Source organism: Ammospiza caudacuta, chromosome 8 (assembly GCF_027887145.1).
Source record: "Ammospiza caudacuta isolate bAmmCau1 chromosome 8, bAmmCau1.pri, whole genome shotgun sequence".
In the NCBI taxonomy this organism is placed as follows: domain Eukaryota; kingdom Metazoa; phylum Chordata; class Aves; order Passeriformes; family Passerellidae; genus Ammospiza; species Ammospiza caudacuta.
Window position 1 is genome coordinate 35207288 of NC_080600.1, and position 24965 is coordinate 35232252.

The 24965-nt window shown below is 50.8% G+C and overlaps 1 protein-coding gene across 1 annotated transcript; it reads right to left on the reverse strand.

Annotated features, from left to right (window-relative positions):
* Positions 1–377: 377 nt before the first annotated feature.
* On the reverse strand, positions 378–24386 carry STEAP3 (STEAP3 metalloreductase). The gene is made up of 5 exons (XM_058809452.1): positions 24241–24386; positions 9141–9627; positions 8150–8677; positions 6458–6622; positions 378–668 (listed from the first exon to the last, which is right to left on the reverse strand). Exons 2-5 carry the CDS (start codon positions 9624–9626, stop codon positions 378–380), a joined length of 1470 nt encoding a protein of 489 aa, XP_058665435.1. The 5' UTR covers position 9627; positions 24241–24386.
* Between the last annotated feature and the right edge of the window lie 579 nt (positions 24387–24965).

Sequence of the window (24965 nt, forward strand, 5' to 3'; positions counted from 1 at the left end):
TATTAAAAAATAAAGGCATTGAAATTTATGAGAGCAGCTAGGAAAGCAACTGAGAAATACTGGTTTGGGGAGCTGCCAGGTAGCACCTCCAGTGACTGATCTGACTAAGAGAGTCCATCAGTTTCCATGTATATTAGTGCTGCTAGCTTGGCTCTCACAGTCACTTTTAAGGCAATAATTGTCCTAGCAAATCAGCAATATAATTTAACTGCAACTGTCTAACCTAAGTTTGATGGCCGTCCATTTTCTAAAGTCAACAAATTTTATTCTTTTATCAACAATACCATTATACCAAAACATACATATATTTAAGAAAAAGAAACACCTTTGAACCTAGAAATGTTGATAGTGCTTCGAAATCCTGAAAGCTGGGGCTGTTAGACATTACTGGAGGTCTCCCCACTCGAGAATTCCCCCGTTGCACTGGGCAGCACAAATTTGACGTATCTGCCCTTCTCCCAGCCCCTCCTGATCCTCAGAAGTCTGTGCTGGATGCAGGGCAAACTGAAGATGACTCTGGCTATGATCACAGTGCATGGGACCAGCAGGGTGAGGGTGTAGGTTGGGGGCAGGTAGAATTTGTACTGGTTCTCATCGAAGGCCCTCGACCAGCCGTACGTGAGCGTGTGCAGGGTGCTGATCACCAAGGCAAGAAATCCAAGGGAGGACTGAAAGGAAAAGAAACACACACCAGTTAGCAGAGTGCCTTGTGCCTGGCTGTCTCCCTGTATTTCTGATATCATTTTCTAAGTGTACACGACAGAGAGGGAGCAATGGGTATTCCTGTGTTTCAATAAAACATGGCTGGAACCCTTTCCTGGGGAGTGTGCCAGACTGGGCTTTTCTTTGTCTAATCAGAGGTTAGGTGTGACATGGGAAGCTCAGCAGGAATTTCCCAGAAGGTGCTGCCAGCTCAGCAGAGAAGAGGGCTTCTGCACCCTGTGAAGCAGCAGCCCCCAGCCCCAGCTGGGCAGGGGGGCACAGGCAGCTCCCAAGGGCTCCTCCTGAGCTGCAGCTGCCAGCTCTGCCCTGCCAGCTCTGCCCTGCCCTGCCAGCCTGCCAGCCCTGCCTTGCCAGCTCTGCCCTGCCAGCCCTGCCCTGCCAGCCCTGCCCTGCCAGCTCTGCCCTGCCAGTCCCTGGCTGGCTGAGCCAGTCCCTTCTGACCAGCAGCATGAGGCAGCAGTGATGTGGCTCTGGACCACAGCTGGCACTGCTGGAAGTGGGTGATGCCACAGCTCCACACAGAGCAGACATCTTCAGGTGAGTGGTGTCACCTACAGGAAAATGAGATTGTGTACAAGTGCTCTGTTCTGAGGTGAGCACCAGTCCTCAAGGCTTTCCTCCTCTGTCTTAGAGATCTGTGTTGGTTCAAAGGCTGTGAAGAGCCCTTTATCCACTCAGTTAGGCAGCAAGAACACAGCCCCTGTTCTACAGGCAAGAACTTCCCCCATTTTCAGCTGAGATCATGCTCCCAAGCACCTACAGGGACAACTCCTCCTCCTGAGTAATTCCAGCTCCCTCTGAGGGTTGCTCTCAAAGACAGGTTTTAAACTCTTTCCCTCACTGAGGGCTTCCTGCCAGCATCAGAGGTGGTGGCTCCTGAGCCTGCCAGCTCCCACTGCCTGCTGGCACTCAGCAGCCCTGGGCACTTGCTGTGTTCTCCTCTGTGCAGGCCTTTGCTGCTGTATTTTCAGGGAAAAGTGCAGGTGGAGCATCTTGCTCTGCTGTCCTACTTTGAATGCTTGGTCTATCTAAGCCTGAAATAACAAATTTCAAGATGCCTAGAGAGGGAAAATTTTGCTAATTTTAGTTAGTCCCTAACTTAGGGAAGAAAGCCTTTCAAAGCCAAAATATCTGTCTTGGTGCAGAGATCAGCAAGAAACCCAGTCTTCCTGAAGATATGTCCAGGAAAGAGGACATGGCAGGGAAATAAGGAACCAGGGCAAGATGGGAGGAAGGATTCATCATCTTTTGAAAATACAGTTTCATCCAAAGAACTACTCAAATCATAGATTCCCCTTCTATTTTTGATTACTGAGAAACAATTAAAAAACCCAGACAACTTTAAAAAATGTAGCACGTTATTACCAAAAAAACCAAACCAAGACTCCTCTAAACTTCAGAGCTAATATTTTAAGCAGCTGAGGGGACTGGACAAGGGAGGGAAGGAGAGCTCTAAAATGTGCTACCAGATCTAGGTACTTCACTTTTACAGTATCTATCTGGCAGTCATGTGGGTGTCACTGAGTCCTGCCAAGGCAGGGTAGGACTCCTCTCTGTGTTACAGCTGAGCATTTCTCAAGGTCATGCCAGGAAGAGGGAACAGAGCTGGGATCTGAGCCTTAGTCCTGTGTGCAAGCCCACACTCACCCTTTCTTTCATGTCCTTCTTACCAGAAGCTGTGTCCATGTCCTAAACCAAAGTGGTAACAAGCACAAACCCAACAGGGTCAAGACTAATTGCATTTGGAAAATTAAGGAGGAGTTTGCTGAAATATGCTGTGGTCCCAGTTGAACCTAACAGCAGGACCTGACCCACAGATCATCCATCATTTATAGTTCAAGATTCTCTCCAACAGGCAAAAAAACCCAGGGTGGCAAAAGGTTTGAAGTACCAGATCAGGACTCACCTGGCAAAGCAGGGCAGGGAAAAGGGGACAGAGGGAATCCAAGAGCAGAAGCTTTCTGCCCTGGGCAGGGGGTGCATCCAGTCAGCCCAAGCAGGACTCTGTGCATGGCAGAGATGTCAGAGCTGGAGATAATTACCCTGTGCCTCTACAGTTTCTCTTTAAACAGCTGCAGGTACTGGGGGAGAGCAGGAAAGGAACTTGATAGGACAAAAGGTGACAAACCATCACAGGCACTCTGTGACTGACCCACCTTTGTGTGTGGATGGTGGGGATGAAACAAAAAGGCTAACTGGCTACAAACACATGGCAACAAACACATGGCTAAGGTGCTGTGGCTGCAGCAGGGCTGGCAGCTCCTCTGGCAGCAGCAATGGGCTGATCCATTTAGCCCAGATGAGGAGCTGACTGGGGTGAGCACAGGGGCTCCCAGTGCTGATGCACGGCTGCACCCCCCAGACAGCTGGATACAGCAGGTCTGTAAGTGCACAGAACCCAAAGCTTTGCTGATTGCAGCCTGGCTCAGTGCTTACAGCTCAATGTACACTCAGTGCAGCACAATGCAGAGCCTGCTGAGCAGCCCAGGGGGCTGATTTGCCAAAGTGCTCAGCCCTGATACCACTCTTGAGCTCTCATTGATCCTCTATGCAGTTCCTGGCTACGAAATCTTTCTGGGTTTTGTTTTCAACAGTGGCAGAGGCTTTTTTTGTACTGTCACAACATGGGGAGTGTGGGGCCAGCAGCCCTGTAGGGTGTTAAAGCTCTCTGAAAGGTCCTGTATGAAGGCAGTATCTTCCTGATGCAGGTTTTGCATTTATTTTCTATTCTGCATTAACTCTTCCACCTCTGCCACTGCCTTGGTGCCTGCAGGCTCCCTGTAACACCTCAGCAAAGGTGATCCAGCCACCTGTGGCTCATTTAGAAATGCTTGGGCAGCACTGAAAGCAAAGAGCCCCTTCCTGACCCAGATAAGCTTCACACTTGTGCAGCCATCAGTACTATGGAATTATCAGCTCAATGGAGCAGCTCTGGCCCCTCACACTGCCTCAACAGGAGGGTTAGAAAAGGTCTGATTACAGATTCTTTACATCTTATGCTACATGAACTATGAAAGAAACCAGGTCAATTCAACCTTCAAATTCCAGGAGGGCTCCTCAGGATAGGAAGGTAAAGGCAATCATACACATTTTTACTTCTCAGGCAATTAGAGTTGATTTGTAAATCACTGGGGAATGTTAAAAATGTCTCCTATAAGCTGAATTTCATACAAATCATTCCTGTTAGCCAGTGTTTCAATCCTGCACATTTTCTGTTAAAACTGGACACACAGGGGAACTGTGTATCCAATTTAACTATATTTAATTGAAATTTGAGTATGTACAAGAGCTACTGTGAAAATTAACCTTTTTTCCTATAACTCTGGCAACAATACAAATGGGATTTCTGACCTGTCAGGCAACAGATGTGTATTTTAATACTGTGGCAGTATATGCCACTAATACAGGTGTATTACACACTGGCTGCTGGAAAATGTCAGACTTGGGAAGTTCTGGGTAAGGAAGGGACTAAAGTGACTCCTGAATTTGCCTCACATGTGGCTTTTGGTACAGCATCCCTCAAACATCATCCAGTTCAACTGAGATGGGAACAAATTGCTGCATTTTCTGGAAGGCATCTGGCTGGGGCATCTGCATTTCACCTCTTTTATGCTGCAGAAGTGCTAGAAATCCCAAATATTTGAGAAAGCAGCCTCATGCTTCACCCGTTGTATTTGCACAATGCCACTGTGCATTAATTCAGGGAGGCTCACTCTGAGCTATGTGAATACAACCTCAGGAGCCTGGAAGCAGTAGCTGTAGCTGCTCCTTTAATTTCCTCAAGAAAGGCACCACCAACTTATTGAGGAGTAAATAATTTAAAAGATCCTAATTAAAAAAAAAAAAAGTAATATGGAAGCTAACATGCCAGGAGATCTGTATCCTGCTCTTTTTACATGGTATTTCCACAAAGAGGCACAATACCAGCTATGTCTCTCTTGCCCGTGATCAGCTGGGAGCTCGTGTCACACTGTCACGCTTCATTCCATGCAGACAGAAATAGGTGTATCTTTCCATGAACTAAGCCAGCCAGTTCCCATGTGGGACAGCCAAGAGCTATTTTGGAACTGACCATCACGAATTTGTCTGGTCCCAGTGCTGATATAGCCTTGGAAAGGCTGGGAAGGGGTCCCAAAGGGCAGATGGGACAGTGGTGTTACACGCACGACCTGCCACGACAATGTTTGTGTTACATGACACAAGGCCAGCACCCTCCAGGACAGCTGCCAGGCTGCCAAAGGCAAATGCAGGGGGGTTCAGAGCCTCTTTCCAGGCTGCAAGGAGATACTTCCCTTCGTTTGGGATTCCTGGTGCGAGATGTGCAAGTCAGGATTGATTTATCCGGTGTCCCAGCAGCTGCAGCCCTCCCCTGAGACACAGTGGTGAGAATTAATATGCTCCCATTGTCCAGTCCGAAACAGAGGTTTAGAGCCAGTCTCCCTTCTCCTTGAGGGATGATCTCTTGGGGTCAAGCTCTCCTGGTGCAGCTCTTCTACTCAGTGTAAATAATTACTGGCTAGCCCACAGCAAGAGGGGAAAGAAGACAAACTGGATTGCTCGTGTGGTGATCGGGGCACTCGTGGGAGAAGCAGGGGAGCAGACTTCAAACTCCTGCTCTAATGAATATTGAATTATTTATATACTCCTGAAGAGCTTCAGCAGAGCTTAACAGAGGCTGGATGATAGATATTCACCTCTGCATCCCTGAGCTCTGCCCTCCCCTTTGGAAGGGTTAGGTGGTGCAAAGGGAGGCTCCACAGGGGAGATGCAGGGGAAGGGAGTCCTGGGGGGGCTCACACACCTTGGGTGCCACAGGGGTTACAAAGCCTGCTGCATGCTAAGCAGCTCTGCTGCAGGAGGCACAAGTGAAAAGGAATTTTAGGGCTCTGGGGTATGACTGTGGCACAGTGAGTGGAATCTGGCCTCAAAATCAGCTTTAATGTGCAGGGGATACTTGAAAGGTTCATTCTCTGCTATCTCCATTAATGAGCCCCAAGCCTGGCTCCAAATGCATCCCTGAAAAAGCTACAGCCAGTGAATACTGTGTCTGTGAAAATCCCAGGGGGTAGACTCAGGTCACCAAGGGAATTTGGCCCTTAGGAGCTTGGCCATCACTGCAAGTGGAGGAAGGTTCCTAAAACACTGGGGAAAAACTAAAGTTTTCTGCAGGTTTTAGAATCAGCCATGGCCTTTTCATTGAAATCACACCCAGTTCTCTGTGCTGTGTGGGCTCTGGCAGGTTACAGACCACTCTAAGCCTTTTTGAACTTGTATATTGAACACCTGGGTGCATGCAAGCTCTGCCAAACCTGTCCTTCCCCTGCACTGTCCTCCCAGGCTCTCTCCTCTTGAGCAGCTCACTCTCTCTGAACAGCAAGGGCAGATCTGTGTGCTGTAGCCAGCTGTGCTCACAGTGAGTTCCTGCCTGCCCTCCACAGCCTGGTGCTGTATTCTCCCTTGTCCTGAGAAAAGCACCCTCCCTAGACAGGACAAGCCCTGTGTGAGAGCAGCACAGCCCCAGGACACACCACAGCCCTCTGCCCCTCTCCTGCTCTGGGTCTCAGCCCCTGGATGAGGGATCTGTGGCTCTGGGGTGCAGGGGGAGGTTTTGCTGCTGACTCCAATACACAGCTGCCCTGCTGGGAAAGCAGGTCAAGCCCTGCCCTGTCTGTGTGAGGGCCTGACTCTGATTCTGCAGAATCACCCTCTGGCATTCAGCAAATATCAACTTTACCTGAATGAAACTGAATTCCCTCCAGTTGAGAGAGTTTGCGATGGATGGAAGTGAAGTGATGGCAAGTAACGACAGCAAGCCCAGGGCAATTATTCCAACAGAGATATAAATCTCCATCCTCCAGACTTCCTCCTCTACCCAGACTGTCATCTTCTTCTCCATAGCCTGGCATGACAATGAAGGTTTGTTAAAATGGGGCACTTAGGGACAGAGGAACTGAGTTTTATCTGTTCTGGTTTTGGAAGCAGGTTTCCTGGATGAGCACTGGATCCTGTTCACACCTCCAGCACCATTTGCCTGTTTGGGAGATGTGGAAATGCTCTCTTATCCCAAAGCCATTCGGCCAAAGCTATACCTGATTTGAAGCCTGCTGGGAAGAACTGCTGAATGCTCTCAGCTCCCATGCCTGTAACCACAGCAGCAAGCCCCAAAGTCACATTTGGAAAGATAATTACAATGAGAACTCAGTTTCAAGCCATGAAAACAAATACAGATGCTTGAATATGCAGTAGTCTCCTAATAACCTTTGTTTTAAGTGCATTTAGGGGGGAAATTGTTCATGCTAATGGAAGGGAAGATGGGTTTTATACTGCATGGCAAAGAGGAACATTTAGAACCGTCCTCTTTAGCCCATTAAATGGGTTTAATTTACTAAACAAAGATGTTGCTAGAAAACAGGAGGTAGAGGGGAAATGAACACAGGATGCTTGCCTGAGATTAATGTGCAACTGTGGCACTTGAGAAGAACCTGCTCAAGGCTGGAGCTGAGAGGCTGGGAATGGTGTTTGATGGATGCTCTGAACAGCCACTGCTGCCCAAACCAGCCATCCTGCTCCCCTCTGCCCCCAACAGCTCCTTCCCTCCTTTTTGGGACAAATATTTGGAATCACTCAGCCAAATACCCCAGCACAGAAAGCAGAGGGGTTGTGGGGTAATCCCTTCATCACATTTCCCCTCAGCTGCACAAAGCCTGTGCCATCCCAGGAAGGAGCAGTGAGGAGCAGAGGCAAGCCAGGGGCAGGAAAGAGCAAATCCCATCTTCCCATGGTACTACAGAGCTGGCTGACCTGCCTGAAGGCAGCAATCTCACACTGGATAAACACTGCTGAGAGTGTCCATAAAGCAATAAAGTCCTTTTCCATTTCCTTGTTCTTATATAACTGGCTCTTCACCACCATTTTGGTAAACTCCTACAGGCACAGGGTGATGAGGACACACAACCCTCTCTGGGATATGACTTGGTTACTCCAGCAGGCACAATTATGAACATCAGTGTGAACAAACAGGGATCTCCCAAGATTTTGGAAGCTGAAGGGAACTCTACTCCTCCTACCATTGGATTTCCCCTTGCCTAGCATTTTTCCGGCCTCAGAGACACCAGTGCCAGGCAAGGCTGGTTTCAAAGTCAGTGTTTCTGGGGAGCAGTGGCATGGGGTGTTGACCCTAGCCCTGGCTAACAATGCAGAGGGAGCTGTGTATCCAGGGAGATGGCAGCTCCTCAGCACAGACAGGCGAGTGCTCAGTCCGTGCCATGCGGCTGACCTGTGGGGCAAGCACTCCTAGAGAGCTTTTCCCCACTACCCCCCACCTCTGGAAAATGAATGAAAAATGCAAGATATTCGGCCCACCACCCAAGATGTGCATGAGTTCAGCAGATCCCTGCAGGTGCTACCTGAGGAGCACCCCCGTTACCTGCTTGACAGCTGTCTCGATTAACAGGTAACGGTGGGAGCGGCGCATGGGCAGGCACAGGCTGTACACGGCGTGCAGGGCTGCACAGAAGAAGCTGAGGAGACCAATCTGCTTCCTGTGCTGCAGCCACTGGTCCAGCCAATCTGGGAAACGCCTGTACTTGGTGCCGTAGTAGAGCTGGGAGCAGGCTGCCAGCACGCCGGGCAGGTAGACCAGGGACAGCATGACGTAGGAGACGCACGGCAGCGTGGTGTTGACCACCTCGATGGGGATCTTGTACAGCTTGTTCTTCTGCTCCCTGATGTAAGGGTGGATGACCTGTCGGATCAGGTTGTAGGTGAAGAAGCAAAGAAAAAGCCCCAGAGCCAAAAAGATGGGGATTTTCCAGGCTGGCAGGAGGCGCAGGGGAATGTTCTCGATCTCACAGGCTGATGACATGCAGCCCATGTCCACGGGGGTGAATCCCATGACCTGAGCAATTTCTGCTATGGTGCGCTTGGCTTCTTGGTTATTTGAGCAGATCAGAACCTGCAACGAACAGAAATACACACATGGGGCAAAGAAATCAGGCTGCTGGGATTGAGTGCATCCAGAGGGATTCTGTGTCACAGGGAGCCTATGTTATTCCACTGAGCATCATAATTCCTGGCAGGCTTTTTGACAGGGATTTACCATGGCTGCCACAGACCTCTCTCCTGGGCAGGTTTCCTTTCATGCATGTACTGCCAGTTTGTCTCACTGGCTCTGTTTAGATAAACAGAAAACTGAATAATACTTTTCACTCAGGCGGATGCTCCAAGGATTACACAGTGTGAACTGAGTGAAGGTATTTAATTTCTGAACAAAGAAATGCAGAAGCTAAGGGGTGATCTCTGGATGCCCAGCCAGCACTCAAGACTCCTTCTCCTGGACCTAAGGCCATTTACTGATGCTGCCAGAGCTGAGCTGCTGAAACAGTTGGGATTTATCCCTTGCTGGAAGAAAACAATACCTGCTTATTTCCATCCCTGGCACCCGACTGCAGCGTCCACGCAGAAACCACATTAAAGGCCTTTACCACGGTGCAGGCCGGGAACAGGGAGGCCAAGTACTCGGCGTTGGATTCCTTGTGATGGTTGATCTCCGTGTTGTTGCTGACATCCACCAGGATCTTGCCCACCAGCACATCAGCCAGGTCACAGAGCGTGGAGTAATGCTCCCTGAAAATGGCCACGAAGATGATGTCGGCCTTCTTCGCGGCCTCGGCCTGGAAGGTGACCTCTGCTGCAGCAGGGAACAGGCTGGCTTTGCGCTTGGGGTTGCGGCTGCCCACCACCACCCTGAATCCAGAGCGCACCAGGCGCACGGCCAAGGAGCGCGCGAAGTCCCCGCTGCCCAGCACGCCCACGGTGCGCCCGGCCGGTGCCGCCGGGGGGCTGCGCTCGCCCGCCGCGCCCCCCTGGCCCAGCAGAGGCTTGGCCATGTCTCCTCTGGACATCCTGGCAGGAAAAACAAGGAGAAATGCAAATTCAACGTGGAGATCTTGCAGAGACCCAGACCATGTCTGGGGTCACGGGGAAAAATGTCACTTAGGCTGCTCAAACATGGTTTTGGTCCCAGGATCTATTTGCCAAACCCATCAGGAAATGTGCAGTAATGCACAGGCACCACTGGAGGGGCACAAAACACCAGGCTGGGTTGGAAGGTGAAGCTTTTATGGAGTTTTCTCAGAGATGTGTGGTCCAACACCTGCTGGATGCACTCATTCATCCTCTGCTGTCCTTCATGCTGGCATCTCACACTGCAAAGCCAGGCCAACACTGACAGTAATCAGGACCAGAAACTCTGAGATTCCCATGGAGCTACCAGACACCTCCTAAAGAAGGGGTCCATGAAGATCCCTGAGACTACATCTGGAAAAGCTGGAGGGGTGCTTCTGATTTGCCAGAGCAGAATCAAGGCAGAAAGTCAAACTGAAATGAAAGTGTCCTAAAAGTGGTAAATCAAGAGAGTTTCAGCCCTTGCCTGTCTCAATATTTGGGTCTGGCAAGCACTGTTTGCTTCAGCTCTTTAATGAGTAATGAGAACTTACTCGTGACATTTAAAAAATATATTAAAACATGATGGGATTTGCTCATGAAAGATCTTGATGAGCTTTGCAAACATTAATGAATTTTGCCCTGTAACAGATTAGATATTGAGGGCATGGAGAGGTTTTAAACAGATCAATGAATTCACAGGCAGCACAGCAGCTGAACCTGGAGGTCAGAAGAAACTTGGGCAGGGAACTGCCAGACTGCTCATGGGCTGTGTTAGGGGCTCAAATGTGCCTCCCAACTTAAGGAACAGCAAATTTACCCTAAAAATTCCTGAGGGTGAGATTTTAAGAGGGCTCAGAAGGCAGCCCATGGAACTTCCACACAAGGACATCTGGCTTTTGTATTGGCACACTGCTAGAGAGCATAATAAAGACTGTAATTTACAGACTTGTGATATACTGGGAATGGAGAAAATTGGTTTTGGTGGAGTGCAGTCTTGCCTTGAAGCTGGTCAAGTTCTTTCAAAGTGAAGGTGACCATTTGGATGGGGTGACCTAGTCCTTGGCACAGGTGTGTTTTTCATAGGCTTTTGGAAATGTCCTTCATCCAAGGCTCTTCTGGGATTGGCACAGCAGTGGTGCAAAGGGGAAGGGCACTTCTGCATGAATAGTTACCAATGGGAAACAAAGGGTGAGAAGAAATAAATTATTTTCATAATGGGAATAGGTTGCCAAGGGATTTCCCTGAGGATTTATGCTGTTCAACATGCTCATAAGTGATTTGGGAAAGGGAGTGAATATTGACAAGATGGAACTCATGCATAGTGATCACAGAATCACAGAATGGTTCAGGCTGGAAGGGACTTAAACATCATCTACTTCCGACCCCTTGCCATGGGCAGGGACACCTTCTACTCGAGCAGGCTGCTGAAAGCCCCATCCAGCCTGGTCCTGAACACCTCCCAGGATGGGGCATCCACCAGATTTCTTTGCAACCTGTTCCCATGCTTCACCACCCTTATACTAAATATTTTCTTCCTAATATCTACTCAAAATCATTTAGGACAGTCAATCTTTCTTGTGAAGAATCTGCAAAAGGATCTCCCCAATCAAAGTGTCTGAGCACCAAAATTCACTACAGACACTAGAGAGACATGGCAAGAGCTGCCTGTGGGCATAAGCTCCCCTAACTATATATATACTTTAAAGAGCTGTAAATTTGTTAAACTGTTCAGAAAAATTATCAAAGGGTCACATTACTATGAAAACACCAACTTGGTGGTCCCTGGCAGACAAACATCAAGCACAGACAAGTTACTGGAGGAGATCTCTCACACAGCAGCCAGGACCTCAATCCTGCTCCTCACTGAAAACCTGCAAAACACCTTCAGCAGATGGACTTTGAAACTCAAATTCACTCTCCTGGGTATAAACCATCATGGTTTCAGTGACAATGCTGTTTCTATGGCAGAGGCCTGTCTGCTCTCCTTGCCCCTCACCAAGCACTACCTTATCCCAGAGACCCAAAAATGCTCATGGAAGAAGTGCCAGCATGGGAAAATAAGTGCCAAAGAAGTGCATGGTGACTTCCCCTTCAAAACACGTCCACTGCATAAATACAGAGATCAAACAGCCCACTGCAGTTCTGCTTACTCCATTGAAAAAAAAAAGGGGGGGGGGGGGGGGAATAACCACAGAAAAGGGCCACAGGGATGACTTTCAGATCTCTGTCTGCAAAGATACTGTTTTTTTATTTTCCTGGTCCCTTATCTGAAGCTTTATCACACACTCACTGCTTTACTTTTTAGAAGCCTTGCTTCACCTTAATGTATTCATGTCCAGAACTATTTGTTCTAGGGCCAACACTATTGTTCAGAATAATTATCTTGCTCACCCCCCTCCTCTTTTCTACCACCTGTGCACACAAAATATTACCCCAAAATAAAGAAACACATCTCTGGCTCACAGCCATGGGGGGAGAAATTAGCATTCAGGGTGACAAAGTGATTGTTATCCACAGACTCATTTCATAATCAATTGAAGGCACCTCAAAAGTTCTCTCTGTGGTCCCACTGGGATGTAAATGTTGCTGCAAGCAATTTCTTTTATACTGTGTTTCCTCTGTCCTGCAGCTGCCACTGAACATGTAGAGAGATGTTGGCAATGTTTGGAGATAAACATCTTTGCTGTCTCCAGTTATTTTGATTAAAAGGGATGACAGCATTAAACAGCCTTTGAAGTCAGCAGGAGAGTTACAAAGTAAGAAGACTCAAAACGTTTTCTGTGAATTTTGGTGTGATTATTTCAGTCATGCTCTGGCTGGTGGGGCTTTGGAGCAGCACTCATCCCTGCTGCCAGCCCATGGTGGCAAGGTGCCTGGTGCTGGCTGCTGCCTGTGGGTTGCACTGCTGTCATTGCCATGCACTGAAATCCTCCTGAGGAAGGAGGGGAACATCCCTCTTTCACCATGAACACATTTCATTGAGACAAGCACTGTGGTCTCTGCCTAGCAGATGCCTGGCAATGGACTGTCTGATTAGGCAACAGCTTTTCTTCACTTCTGTATCTCTGGGGAGCACACAGACCCCCCCTCCTGCCACCACCCTGACTTACCGTGACCACACTGCTTTTTCTGCACCTATGGACAGGTTACCTGCTTGAAACTCTCCCTCCCAAAGCTAATTCACCACAGCAAGGCCAACCCATCCAGAGTGGGTGCACAGCACCATGGCCAGGATGCTGCAGAGGAGGCCAGGAGTGAATATCATGGTGCTTAGACATCTTTAGCACCTCCAGACTTAGATAAACCCCATTTATTGATCTTCCTTGTCAAGCAAAGTGCATCCCTGCTGAGTTATAGCACATGCAATTCAAGAGATCAGTTCCTTACCAGGGAAGCTACAAGATGATTTAAAGCACAGCCCGGTGGGGATAAACAAGCTCCAGTTCTAACTGGGCAGCAGTTCCTTAACTAAAATACTGAATGCAATGTACAGCTGCCCTTCAGCTCAGCTGCTAATGACACCCTTACATCAGTGCTGTGTCCACTGCAGCACACTTGCTCCCATGTGCAGTTCAATGACTGCACTGTCGCTGCACTGTTAACTGCAGGGCAATGGCAGTGATGGGCAGTGAGCAAGATGTATTTCTTTATTTTGGGGTAATATTTTGACTGCTGGGCACTCTACAAGAACTGTCCAAAAAGGAACTTCTGTCCCAAGGAGTGGGACCAGACAGACAGCAGCTGCAAGAAACAAAGCAGTCAAATCTCTGTTGCCCAGGCAGAGGAAGGGAAGGAGGGGTTCTCACAGAAGAAACACAGGAATAATGCTACATATTTTGCACCTGAGGCTTGGCAGAGGCTGTTAGCTTAGGCTCAGTGCCAGGCAAACAAGGTTTTTCTGCCTCTCTGCCCACACTGAGAGGCCTCACTCAGGTTTTGAGGCAGGACAGCTATCCTGGATGGAGCTGGGCTGCAGGAGCCCACTCAGGTGTCCCTGGGCTCACAGCAGAGTCAATCTGCTGAGCAGATCATCCCCCACAGCCACTGGGGAGCAGGCACACTTGTTATCCTCTTTCAACAGATGCGGGGAAGGAGATACTAACAATGATGGGACTCCAGCAAGTTTGTCTGGGCTGACCCAGATATCTTTCACCATGTCTTTAACAATGAGACCATCTTTTGGGGCCCCTTTCACATCCTCTGGTGCAGGAGGATAGCCTAGCTGGTTCCTGTAATTTGCAGTTCAGAGGTGTTTGAGTTGTACACCCTGAAGAAGGATGGACCTGTGGTGGCAAGGCTTTGCTTCAGTTCTGGACAAAAAAAATCAAGATTCATTTCAATGCCCTGGTATTCAGATTTATCAGATAAAAGACAAGTTAGTTTTACCCTAACTCTAATAAAAAGGCAGTGTTTTAAACATATCAAACTGTGCTGAAGAATATGGCAGCAATCTCATACAGAGCTCCAAAAAAATGTCCTGTCCAGTGAAACCAAACTGGCTCCTGTTTGCACAGAAACTCATCTTTGAGCTCAGCCTCACATACTCAGTCTGCACCACCTTGGCTAAAACCACTGCTTTTGTGTCTTCCCCCAAAGTCAGTGTTTGTTTAGACTGACCACAACAGAGTTTCCATAAGCTGTGGATTCAACCCGTGCAGGTCATCAAAGAGTCTGCTCAGTGCTTCAGCTTCTGCTTGGGTGCCACGCGAGATAAAGCACATGATTATTACACACATTCCTTTATGAGCACATGGGTTGAAAGACCAGCAAGGCTCATGAGGAATCAAAGGATGCAGCAGAGCCTTTGGTCAGGTCTCTGCAGGGGAGTGTCACAATTTCTGCACTGGGAAGGTCCCTTTGGGCCCTGCCAGCCATGGCTGGCACCAGCTCGGTCCCACAAACACACACTCCAGGGACAGGGGTGATCTCTGCCCCCAGGGGACTTCCAGTCTGCATGGAGAGACCTTTGAACCATGAAGCCAAAGCCCTCCAGCCTCTGTTTGCAGAGCATCTCTTGCTGAGTTAACCCTCCAAAAGCCCCAGCTGGAGAGGAGCATTCAGACCTGAAGTGTTCCACTCAGGTCTTGCTCTGAGCAGAAATACTTTTTTTTTTTTTAATTTTATTGCTACCACCATTTTATTTCCAGGGAAAATCAAATGTTTAAGTCTCTTTCCCACACACAGAGCATCCCTCCCAGAAGCAAGTGCCATGAACCTGAACCTGTTGGAACTGGAACAGATTTAAGTAATAAAAGAGCTTATCCAAAGCTGCTTTAATCTCAGCTCTGGTGCACATTTCTGGAGAGCTTGCAGTCCTGCCCAGGCTGACTGGAAATGCCTTCCCCAGCTCTGCCTACAAGAGAAAGAGACAGGGAAACCAAGCCTGCTGCCTTTTTGCTTGTCTCTTTTCTTCTTTCTCCTTCCAAAGCAGAGTTACCTCCCTAATGGTGCAAACCAGGAACTGGCAAAGGATGTAAATAGCCCTTCCAGAAAAGCCATACTGCAAACCCAGCCGGGCTGCCAGCCAAGACATGAGAATGAGGAAATGCTGGGAGCTGGGCTGTCCCCGCTGCTGTCCTTCAGCCCAGGGGCACATGGGACAGGGATGGGGGCTCTGCTCCCTGTGCCCCTGCTGCTGGGGTGGGGAGGAGGGACAGGGACCTGCGGCAGGGCAGCTGGTGCGGCCCCGAGCTGGCATCACGGTGTGCTGAGCATGGCACCGAGGGGCAGGGGGACAGACTGCTGTGACCCCAGGCCTGCTGTGGGCTCAGGGGCTGCTGTGGGCTCAGACCTGCTGTGGGCTCAGGGGCTGCTGTGGGACACCCAGGGACTGCTTTGGGCTTAGGGACTGCTGTGGGCTCAGGGACTGCTGTAAGCTCAGGGACTGCTGTGGGCTCAGGGACTGCTATGACCCCACACCTGCTGTGAGCTCAGGGACTGCTGTGGGCTCCAGGGACTGCTGTAAGCTCAGGGACTGCTGTAAGCTCAGGGACTGCTGTGGGCTCAGGGACTGCTATGACCCCAGGCCTGCTGTGGGCTCAGGGGCTGCTGTGAGCCCAGGCCTGCTGTGGGCTCAGGGGCTGCTCTGGGACACCCAGGGACTGCTGTGGGCTCAGGGACTGCTGTGACCCCACACTTGCTGTGGGCTCAGGGGCTGCTGTGACCCCACATCAGGGACTGCTGTGACCCCACACCTGCTGTGGGCTCAGGGACTGCTGTGACCCCACACATGCTGTGGGACACTCAAGGGCTGCTGTGACCCCACACCCGCAGTGGGCTTCAAGGACTGCGATGACCCCAGGCCTGCTGGGGGGCTCCAGGATTCGCCACAAGTCCCCCTGCAATTGTTCTCCACCCCAATGCACTTTGCATTCACTGGTCCTCATCCCTCCTCCTGCCCCAGGGCAGCTTTATCTGATTATCTCATTATCAGGTATTTATCTGCTAAAACCACTTCCATAAGCTCCTGCAGAGCCCCACTTTCTCTCCTCTTTATCTCTCAGTCCAGTTAACCTTATCCCTTCCTCTTTTACCCCCAAAGGACATGGCAAATGATTTGCCTTCTCCTCTGCAGACAGACACATTCCGTATTTGGAGAACAGGTTCCATATCTTCCTTCGGTTTTTCCTGCACAAGTGAAACCCAACTCTTTCATCAGAGCTGTTATTTACCGAATGTCCAACAACTCAGCCTCTATTCCTCGCTCTCATTTTTCCTGGAGGATGCCCAGAACTGCATTTTCCAACTGAGCCCCTAAAAGGCACCACCTGGAGCAGAGACGCTGCTTCCCCAATGCACCATTTCTCTTTATCCATCCCAAGAGGACTGTTTGCTTTTGCACAACTGTGTGTCCCTGTGAACCCATGGGGCACAGTGTCCCTGTCCTCTGGCTCCTGTGACCACTGCCTGGCTGGTCGCTCACCTGGTGTCCAGGAGGTCAGTCAGTCCTACCACACAGGACAGAACGTGTGCTGTTTTTTTTGAAACCAGCTCTCCAGCTTGTCACAATCTTCAATTCTAAGTCTCTCCTCTAAAATGTTTCCAGTCCCCCCTAGCTCAGTGTCACCTACAAATTCAGTATCTGCCTCCCTACTCCATCACACACTAATGAAAACACAGGCTGACAGGCACTGACCCTCCCAACTCCATACACCCTCTGGTTTATACACTGAAAAAAAAAATTAGAGTGTTGTTTTTGGAAGCCAGCAGTGAAGCCTAAGGCATGTCCATGCCCCTGACCACAAGATGTTCTTCACCAGGACCAAAATTCAAAAATAGCTTTCAGAACAGGGGAAAGTAGAGGAGAAAGGGCTAGCAGAATTTCCCACAGGGACAAAATAACCTTTTTCCCTCACAAGCCCAGACATCTTGTCTACAGTTTTCCTATAGAACTACACCAGCTCGTGATCACTTGGCAGGGACAGCTTCTCTCTCCAAGGATAAACCTTCATTTCAATGCTGAGCAGGAAAACTGCCTATCTATGATAAACAACTGGAAAAAAACCCTTTGCCCTGGTTTCATAAAAACGATGTACTTTAAAGCAGTTACCAACAGGTTCTGCCATAGAGATGTTCAAACTCTCCCCCAAATTTGCCTCCATTTGCAGAGCCACTTCTCTGCAGCAAAGTCCTTGTCTGAAGAACTTCCTCTGCTCTTCTGCAAGAACATCTTGCTGTCTGTGCCCATGGTGTTGATAGAGTAATGAGAAGCCTGAGAAAGACCTACCCTGTGATAAAACATCATGAAATGGGAATGTGAAAGTCTGGGAAATCCTGAGGTTTCACTGTAAGACTGTGGAAGGCAGAGACCTAAAGCAAGACAGAGTTTGCTAGAGCAGTGCTGATGCTGACACAGCACGCAGGAGCTTATCTGGCTGATGTGACTCTGAATGAGAAGGTTATTTCCTCAGCTTAGCATCTCACAGTTCTTAAGTGACATAAAAGGGTGATTTATAACAACTTTTGGTACTGTACTTAAGTCTTGTATGGCTTCTCTTGCTTTTTTTGGGGGTTTTCATTCTCAAGTTGGCAACTCAGTGACTCACCCATTTCTGAGCCATCCCGTCCCCAAATGTGAGAAGAGCAAGAAAGCAACCCAAAGGTGAAAGCTTCTCAGGTAGATCTAGTAACTCCCTGCAGACAGACACGATGGGTGGAGGTGCTCCTGCCTAAAATAACCTGGGGCTTCCACCCTTCTCCAGGCCTACAAAGATCAGGCAGGACCTGACTTCAGCAGTCACCACAGGGAGCTGGCAGGCTCCAGCTCCCTCTTCAAAATCTCTTTGTTTCTTTCCAGGAAAAGCATGGAGGAATTGTGCTGAGCATGCAGGGAAATATTTGTATTGGCTGTTTCCGTGCCACAGCGCCTGTCAGAAGGGTCTCCAAGATCAGCACTCTCCTGCCTTTCTGACTTTGCTTCACCCAGTCACTCAGAAGATGCACAGGACCACACGGGGAGAAGATGCCTGGGAGGCAGTGTGGGCTGGAAGGAAGACACAGCCCATGGCAGAGGGCCAGCCCATCTCCTGCCGATCTGTTTTTTCCCCTCCACGGAGCACAGGCATGACACACAGAGCAGAGGTAGCTCTGAGCCAGCCCTGAATAAGCACAGTAGTGAACACAGGAAAGGTAGCCAATGCAGGGCCATGTACTGCCTCTTCTGATTTTCCCAACAGCTCCTGGGAGAGGCAAACACAACTGGCTGACCAGGTCGTTATCTTTGGGGATCCAGATGGGTGGGAGAGAGATGCTCCTTGCTGGAAGTCAACTCACTGCCCTGCCTTCCCCTTCCTCTCACACCGTTTGCCTTCAGTCCAGCATCCTGCACAGCAGATCCAGCTTGCTTCACCTTCACCCTGCACTGGCAGGGGTCTTGCCCTGGTCAGGTGAGCCCAGAGAGACAAATACATGCAGTGTGAACAATATGCCTCCCCCCAGGACCCCAATCCTTAGTGAGACCCACCTGTGCTGGACAGGTACAAACAGCATGTATTTCACCACAGTGCCAAGCTGCACTGGCACAGGTTCTGTCCTCTATCTAACCCCTACATAAGAAGGATGTGGACCTGCTGCAGTGAGTCCAAAGAAGGGTCACAGAGATGCTCAGAAGGATGGAGCCCCTCTCCTGTTGAGAGGCTCCATCCAGGCTGAGAGTGTTGGGGTTGCTCAGCCTGGAGAAGGCACTGGGAAGATCTTAGAGCAACTTCCAGTACATGAAAAGTACTTCTAAAAGAACTTTTTAGAAGGACTGTAGTGGTAGGACCATGAGGAATTGTCCTTACAGTGACAGAGGGCAGGTTTATATCAGATATAAGGAGGAAATTCTTCACTATGAGGGTGGTGAGGCACTGGCATAGATTGCCCAGCAACCCTGTGCATGATCCATCCCTGGAAGTGCTCAGGATCAGGTTGGACCAGGTTTAGAGCAACGTGGTCTAGTGGAAGGTGCCCCTGACCATGGTGGGAGTTGGAATGAGATGATCTTTGAGGTCCCTTCCAACACAAAGCACTCTGTAGCTCTATGAGCTATTAGTGCTTGCACATGATCAGCCGTTGGTATCAGGCTCCTTCAGTGGTGGACATGTTATCTACAGACCCTGATTCTTGCAGCTGACATCCTATGGGGAGCTCTTAGGATATTTTTTCCAATGACTACAGGGATGTATTCATACTAAAGGAAATGCACGTGTTGCCACAACCAAGGCTTTAGACTCACTGAAAATCTGAGAACCTGGAAAAAGGATGGGAGGAATTTCTGTGTCAGTACCTTAAATGCCAGGAAAAATTTCAAAATGTTTAGGCCCCAGAGTATGTAAAGACCTTTAGAAATGTGTTGGAAGCTCCCACGTCACTGACATACTTTCAGAAGCTTTTTACTTTTAGTTCAGTGACAGTTCACTTAAACTTAGATGAAGATGGGAAGCTGCTTAATTCACTGTAGGTCTGCATATGAAACCTATGCAGTACCTAAGCAGTAAATTCAAATTTGAAAATAGCATTTTCTTCCATAACAATGTTGACAAAAGGTAACTCTAATCAGTGACGGTAAACTTACAGATAACAAATTGGTGTGTTTTAATTCCTGGTGTGTGACATTTCTTATCACAGCTGCCACTGCCTTTCCCACCTCTCAAGAGAGCTGGCATGGCTGGCCTACTTCTTCCATCATCGGAAAAAATGTGTTTCCCCAGAATCTAAACCTGCTTCTATTTATGGGTGTGATGTTACAAGGTCATAGTCAAAGCATAGTTCCTAACAATAAAAAGCAAAACAATCCAAAACAAAAATAAAAAGCAAAATAAACAACAAAAAATTATTATGCTGTCAAAGAGCATGTTTTCCTGGGGTTTGATGTGGTTTTGTTAAACACAGACTTGTAGAGTCATCATAATTTTCTCCTTTACAATCACAGAGGAAATCAAATATGTGCAGTGACTGCGGCATCTTATATTACTGTACATTTGCTTCATAGCAAATGTGATTTTAGAAGAAAACGAAAGCTTGATGCAGTATTTAAATCTTATTAGTCCTGCATCTCCTCAGCCCACAGGAGTATTGATGCTGTAGGCGACAGCCTTCCTCTCCTGCTGTCTCTCAGTTTTGGTTTCTTGCCACAGCAAGCAATTCTCTGTGTTAGTTTTATTTAGAATGCTCTGATTGAAATGATCTGGGGTTCTCTGTACCCCTCTGCCCAGCTCAGGCATTAGGAACACAAACACTGCCCCAAGCTCCCTGGTGTCCATCTGTCATGGGCAGATGTCAACCCTGGACAGGGCCACGGGACAGGGACAGTCCACCCCAGCTGCCATCACCTGTGGGATGTTCCTACTACAAAGTCACTTCTACAATTCCTTCACAGCTCTCATCCCTCTTTACTCTTACATGGATCAAATGCTGAAGTCCCCCTCAAAAAGCATCCAACCTTTGCAGCTTTTACAAGTCCCTACAGCGGTTCAGAAACCCCACAGCCGCTCCCTGCTCGCCTCTGAAGGATCCTGGGCCCTGGCCAAGATTGTCCCCAAGTTTTTTTTTTATATCTCAGTGCTGATTTCTCCACGGCTGGAAAGAGCCTCTCATCTCCTCAAAGCGAGCTGAGAATGAAAAGTGAAATCTAAGTGCCAAGTGCTGCTCCCTGAGGAGAACAGCGTGAAGGTTCTCCGCCCGCCCATCCATCCATCCATCCATCCATCCATCCATCCATCCATCCATCCATCCATCCATCCATCCATCCATCCATCCCCACTGCGCTCACGAGGACCGCACCACTCGGAACCAGGAACCCGACCCGTTCCGGGGGCTCTGTGCCCCGACCCGTTCCGGGGGCTCTGTGCCCGGTTTGTGCCAGGGACAGCGAGTTTCCCGCAGCCGCACGGATGTGTCCAGCAGCCCGGGAAGGACAGCGCTTCCCGCGGGCAGCCCGCACCGCAGGTCCGCGGACCTGCAGCCCCCCGAGGCATGGGTGACCGCCCGCACCGGGACACCCCGGCCCCGCAGACATCTCCGCCCGGGACCGGCCCCAGCCCCAACACCAGCCCTCGCACCGAGGGGTCCGAGAGCGCCCTGGGACCCTGCCCGAGCCCGGGGCGGAGCGGGCCGCGGGCAGCCCCGCTCCCAGCTCCGCCGCTGGATCCCGGGCGGGAGTGCGGCGCAACGGGGCCGGCACCAGCGCTCGGCGGCGGGGGAGCCCTCGCTAACCCGGGACATTCCCCTCGATAAAGCAACCCCGGCGGCGCCGAGCCCAGCCGAGCCGAGCCGAGCCTCCCCCGCCCTGCCCGCCCGGCGCGGGCGGTTCGAGCCCCGCTCCGGCTGCTCGCCGCGCTGGCGGTGCCCGAGCCCCGCTGTGCCCGTCCCCCCGCGCTCCTCACCTCAGCGCGGCGGCGGGAGGGCGAGCGGCGCCGTCCGGCAGCGCGGAGCCGAGCCGTGATGTCAGGCCGCGGGCTCCGCCCTCTGCCCATGTGCCCGCCGGGGCCGCGGGCACCGCGCGGCTCCGCTCGGCACAGCCCGGCCCAGCACGGCTCGGCACGGCCCGGCTCGGCCCGGCTCGGGTCAGCGCCCAGCCCAGCACAGCCTGCTCAGGGTGAGGGGCCCCCAGCCCCCAGCCCCGTCCCCGCAGCGCTGCCCGGCCGTCACTGCCGTGCCCGGGTTAATCACACGCGGGTAGGAGGGCATCGCTGCCGGGGCAGCCGGCCCGCGGTGTCCATTACAGACAGGAGTCGAAGGCAGACCTGAATTCTCTATTTATAAACGCATTTCAGAGCCGGCCGCTGTCTCATTTTAATGGGCGGGTGCGGCTTGTTGCGCCTCTGCCCCTGCTATCAGGGGCCGCGCACTTGTTCTGGAAAGCTGTGCCGGCAGGCGTGGAGCAGATAATGAAAGGTTCTGCACCCTAAGAGCTGTCCTGCTGCGAACACCCCAACACTGCCGCACGGCCCCGCTCCCATGGAGAGTCTGCAGGCAAAAGCACTGGGGCAAACCCACGGGGACTTGAAAACAAATCCCTCTGGAGCTTTGGTTTGCTCACTCAGTAAAGGAGAGCGGGGAAGGGACCTGAAGGGGTTGTCTTATCCGCCCCAGCCGTGGGGAGCTGATTGCAGTGTGTGTTTGCGGCCCGGGCAGAGGATGTGCCGCCCCTCTGAACCGAGCCTGAAGTGTTTCACCGCCCTTGCAGTCAGGAGGGTTTAATCTTTGCCGACGGCCATCCCCTCTGTGTCCTCTTTGCACATAGGATATATCTTCCTGGGATGAAACAAGTCCCATTTTTTCCTCTCTCCCGGGCAGGCTGTGATTTTAACTATCTCAGCCCATTCTCACTGCTGTCCTGTGCAGATGTTCCCCCTCTCCAGTCTCTGTGCTGCCTGCAAACAAGCCCAGATACCAGCCAGGACTGCCCCAGCTTGCAAGGGCACTCACCACCTCTTACATCCATGGGATGGGAGATACAGAAACCTGCAGATATGGAGTGGCTGCAGCAAAGATGTGGGATTGCTGGGGAGAGTTCCCGTTGGTGACTCCCAGTGACTGGATGCTGGATACAGAACTCCAGAGGCTCGGGATGCTCAAGCAGCAAACTTAGAGATGCTGTGAGTTCCCTGGGTGCTGGACAATACTGGAGAGGTGTGAAAACCTATTGGCATGGTTAGGAGAAGGAGGATCATTGGGATAGCTGTACTTCATCACCCCTCTGCAAAGGCCATCTGTGACTAAGTGCATCTGGTAGAATGAGATTGCTCCTTAGCCCCTTCCTGCGTGTATGGCCCCTGCCTCCTCATGCCTATCATGGTGATAATTTATATGCCACGATCAGCTCTTTGTGAAGACTGAAAGACAAAAACTATGTGGGTTTCCCCCTGTTTCTGTTTCCCTGCATGGGGCAAGGCTGCTGCCAGGGCAGTGTGATCAGTTCCCTGAGTAATGATCAACTGACCAACCCTCTGGAAGTGCTGAAATCTGCTTCTCCTTTTTTTAGATTGCACTTCCTTTTTTGTAAATTAGCAAACTTTTCACTGTAACAGCCTCTGCTTTCCCACCTTTATGTCACAGAGAAGAATGAATACCAATTTTATACCTGTTTTCATCTTCTCAAGCCTCTGGCTAGTCCTGTCCACCTGTTTTCTGGATGGTTTGAGTCCTGCACCCCATTTTTTCTGCAGCCATCTCAGTAGGCAGCTAAGGCCTCCCAGCTCCCAGACCCTGACTGGCTTTGTTGGTTGCTCAAAAGATTTCCTTGGTATCCATGTTTCTCATGAGAGATCTGATGTGGGCTTGCAAGTTGGCTTAATTTCTCTTCTACCCAGAGAGATCCAGTGTGTCAGGATTGTGCTGAACTTGGTCAGTGTTTCTGGGTGTATTTCTGGGTTCTTTCCTCTTTTTCCTTGCTGGTCCTGAGCAAGGACTTTTCTCTGTCATCTGGACTGTTCTTCTCCCAGCAATCCTCTTTTCCTGGCCCATCACTCGCTGGTCAGAGCTGCAGCTCTCTGGCAGCACCATCTGTGTCCCTGTGCCCATCTGGCTGTGTCCTGCTGTCCCCTTAGCCCTGATGCCACCTGCACCCTTGGATCTGCTCAGGGCTGGGGCTGCCAGGCTCCCCCAGTGCCCGTGTGCTGGCACAGCATGGCACCGGTGAGCAGACGAACCTCGACAGCTTCTGGCTGCCCAGCCAGGGAGCCATGGGGAGTCCCCACCTCCCACACTGTTTTGGGGGGCTGGAGCCATCCAAGGGGACAGTGTGGAGGGGTGCACAGGCCAGCTCAGCTCCTGCCCACACCCAATCAATAAGGGGGTGACCCAAGGCTTTACTGCAGTAAGACACAAAGGCAGTGGTCCCTGAGCCTCCCTCCTGTGCCCCTTGTCCCCTGCCAGCTCCCTTGGGTTCATCATGTGCCAGCCCAAGGGCTGCTGTGCACCCGGAGGCCACAGGGATGCAGCAGTGCTGGGCAGCAGTGGCTGCACCTGAGCAGGTGCTGTGACAAAAGCAGAGTTTGAGGACACCACCTCACCTGCCACTCGCAATGTCATAGCCAGGGAATGGCTCAGCCTCCCCCTGAAATCCAGAAGCAAAAATGGCAAACTTACCCCTGGAAAACCAGACCTATTTGGTGGGGCAGTCAGTACACGTGGCTCCTCCTCTGGCTGTCCCAAAGCTGTGGTTTGGGCTGGAATCTGCTGTCCCGGTACCGTTTGGGTTGGGAAATTGGGTTATCGGCACAACAGGCTTCTGTCTGCTCTGGACTGGCACATGGCCCAGGGTGCCCAAAATGCCAAGCTCAGAAAGGAGCAGAGAGGCTGGAACACGAGCAGTGTACATGTACAGCAGAGGGGCAGTGTGGAGATAACATGGTTAATTATTGCCAGAGAGTGAGTTTGGCACGGTTGGGAAATAGAGAGCTCGTGTAGGGGAATGATCTGGGGGCTGCAAAGGTGGCATGTGGGCAGCTGTGATGGCTCTGTGAAGTCAGAGCTGGGCACACAGTGTCTTTGTTGGGTGAAGAAGTGGTAGCTCATGCTGTCACTCGACCTCTGTGGGGTTACCCAGAAGGACTGGGAGTGATGCTGACACCTGACAGCTCTGGCTGAATCCTCCGGGAAGTGCCAGGAGGGAGCAGGCAGAGGGAAGCAGCCTGGGGACAGTTTTCAGGCACTGTGTGTCCCTCCCAGAGTAGGGAGGGATGGGTTGGATCCCCACAGCCCATTCTCCTAGCTGAGAGCTGTGTGGGGGCAAATGTGGTGCTGAGTCTGGTCTGTAGCACACCAGTAACACCATCAGTTGCATGTCTCCTGCTGGATATCCAGAAATGCCA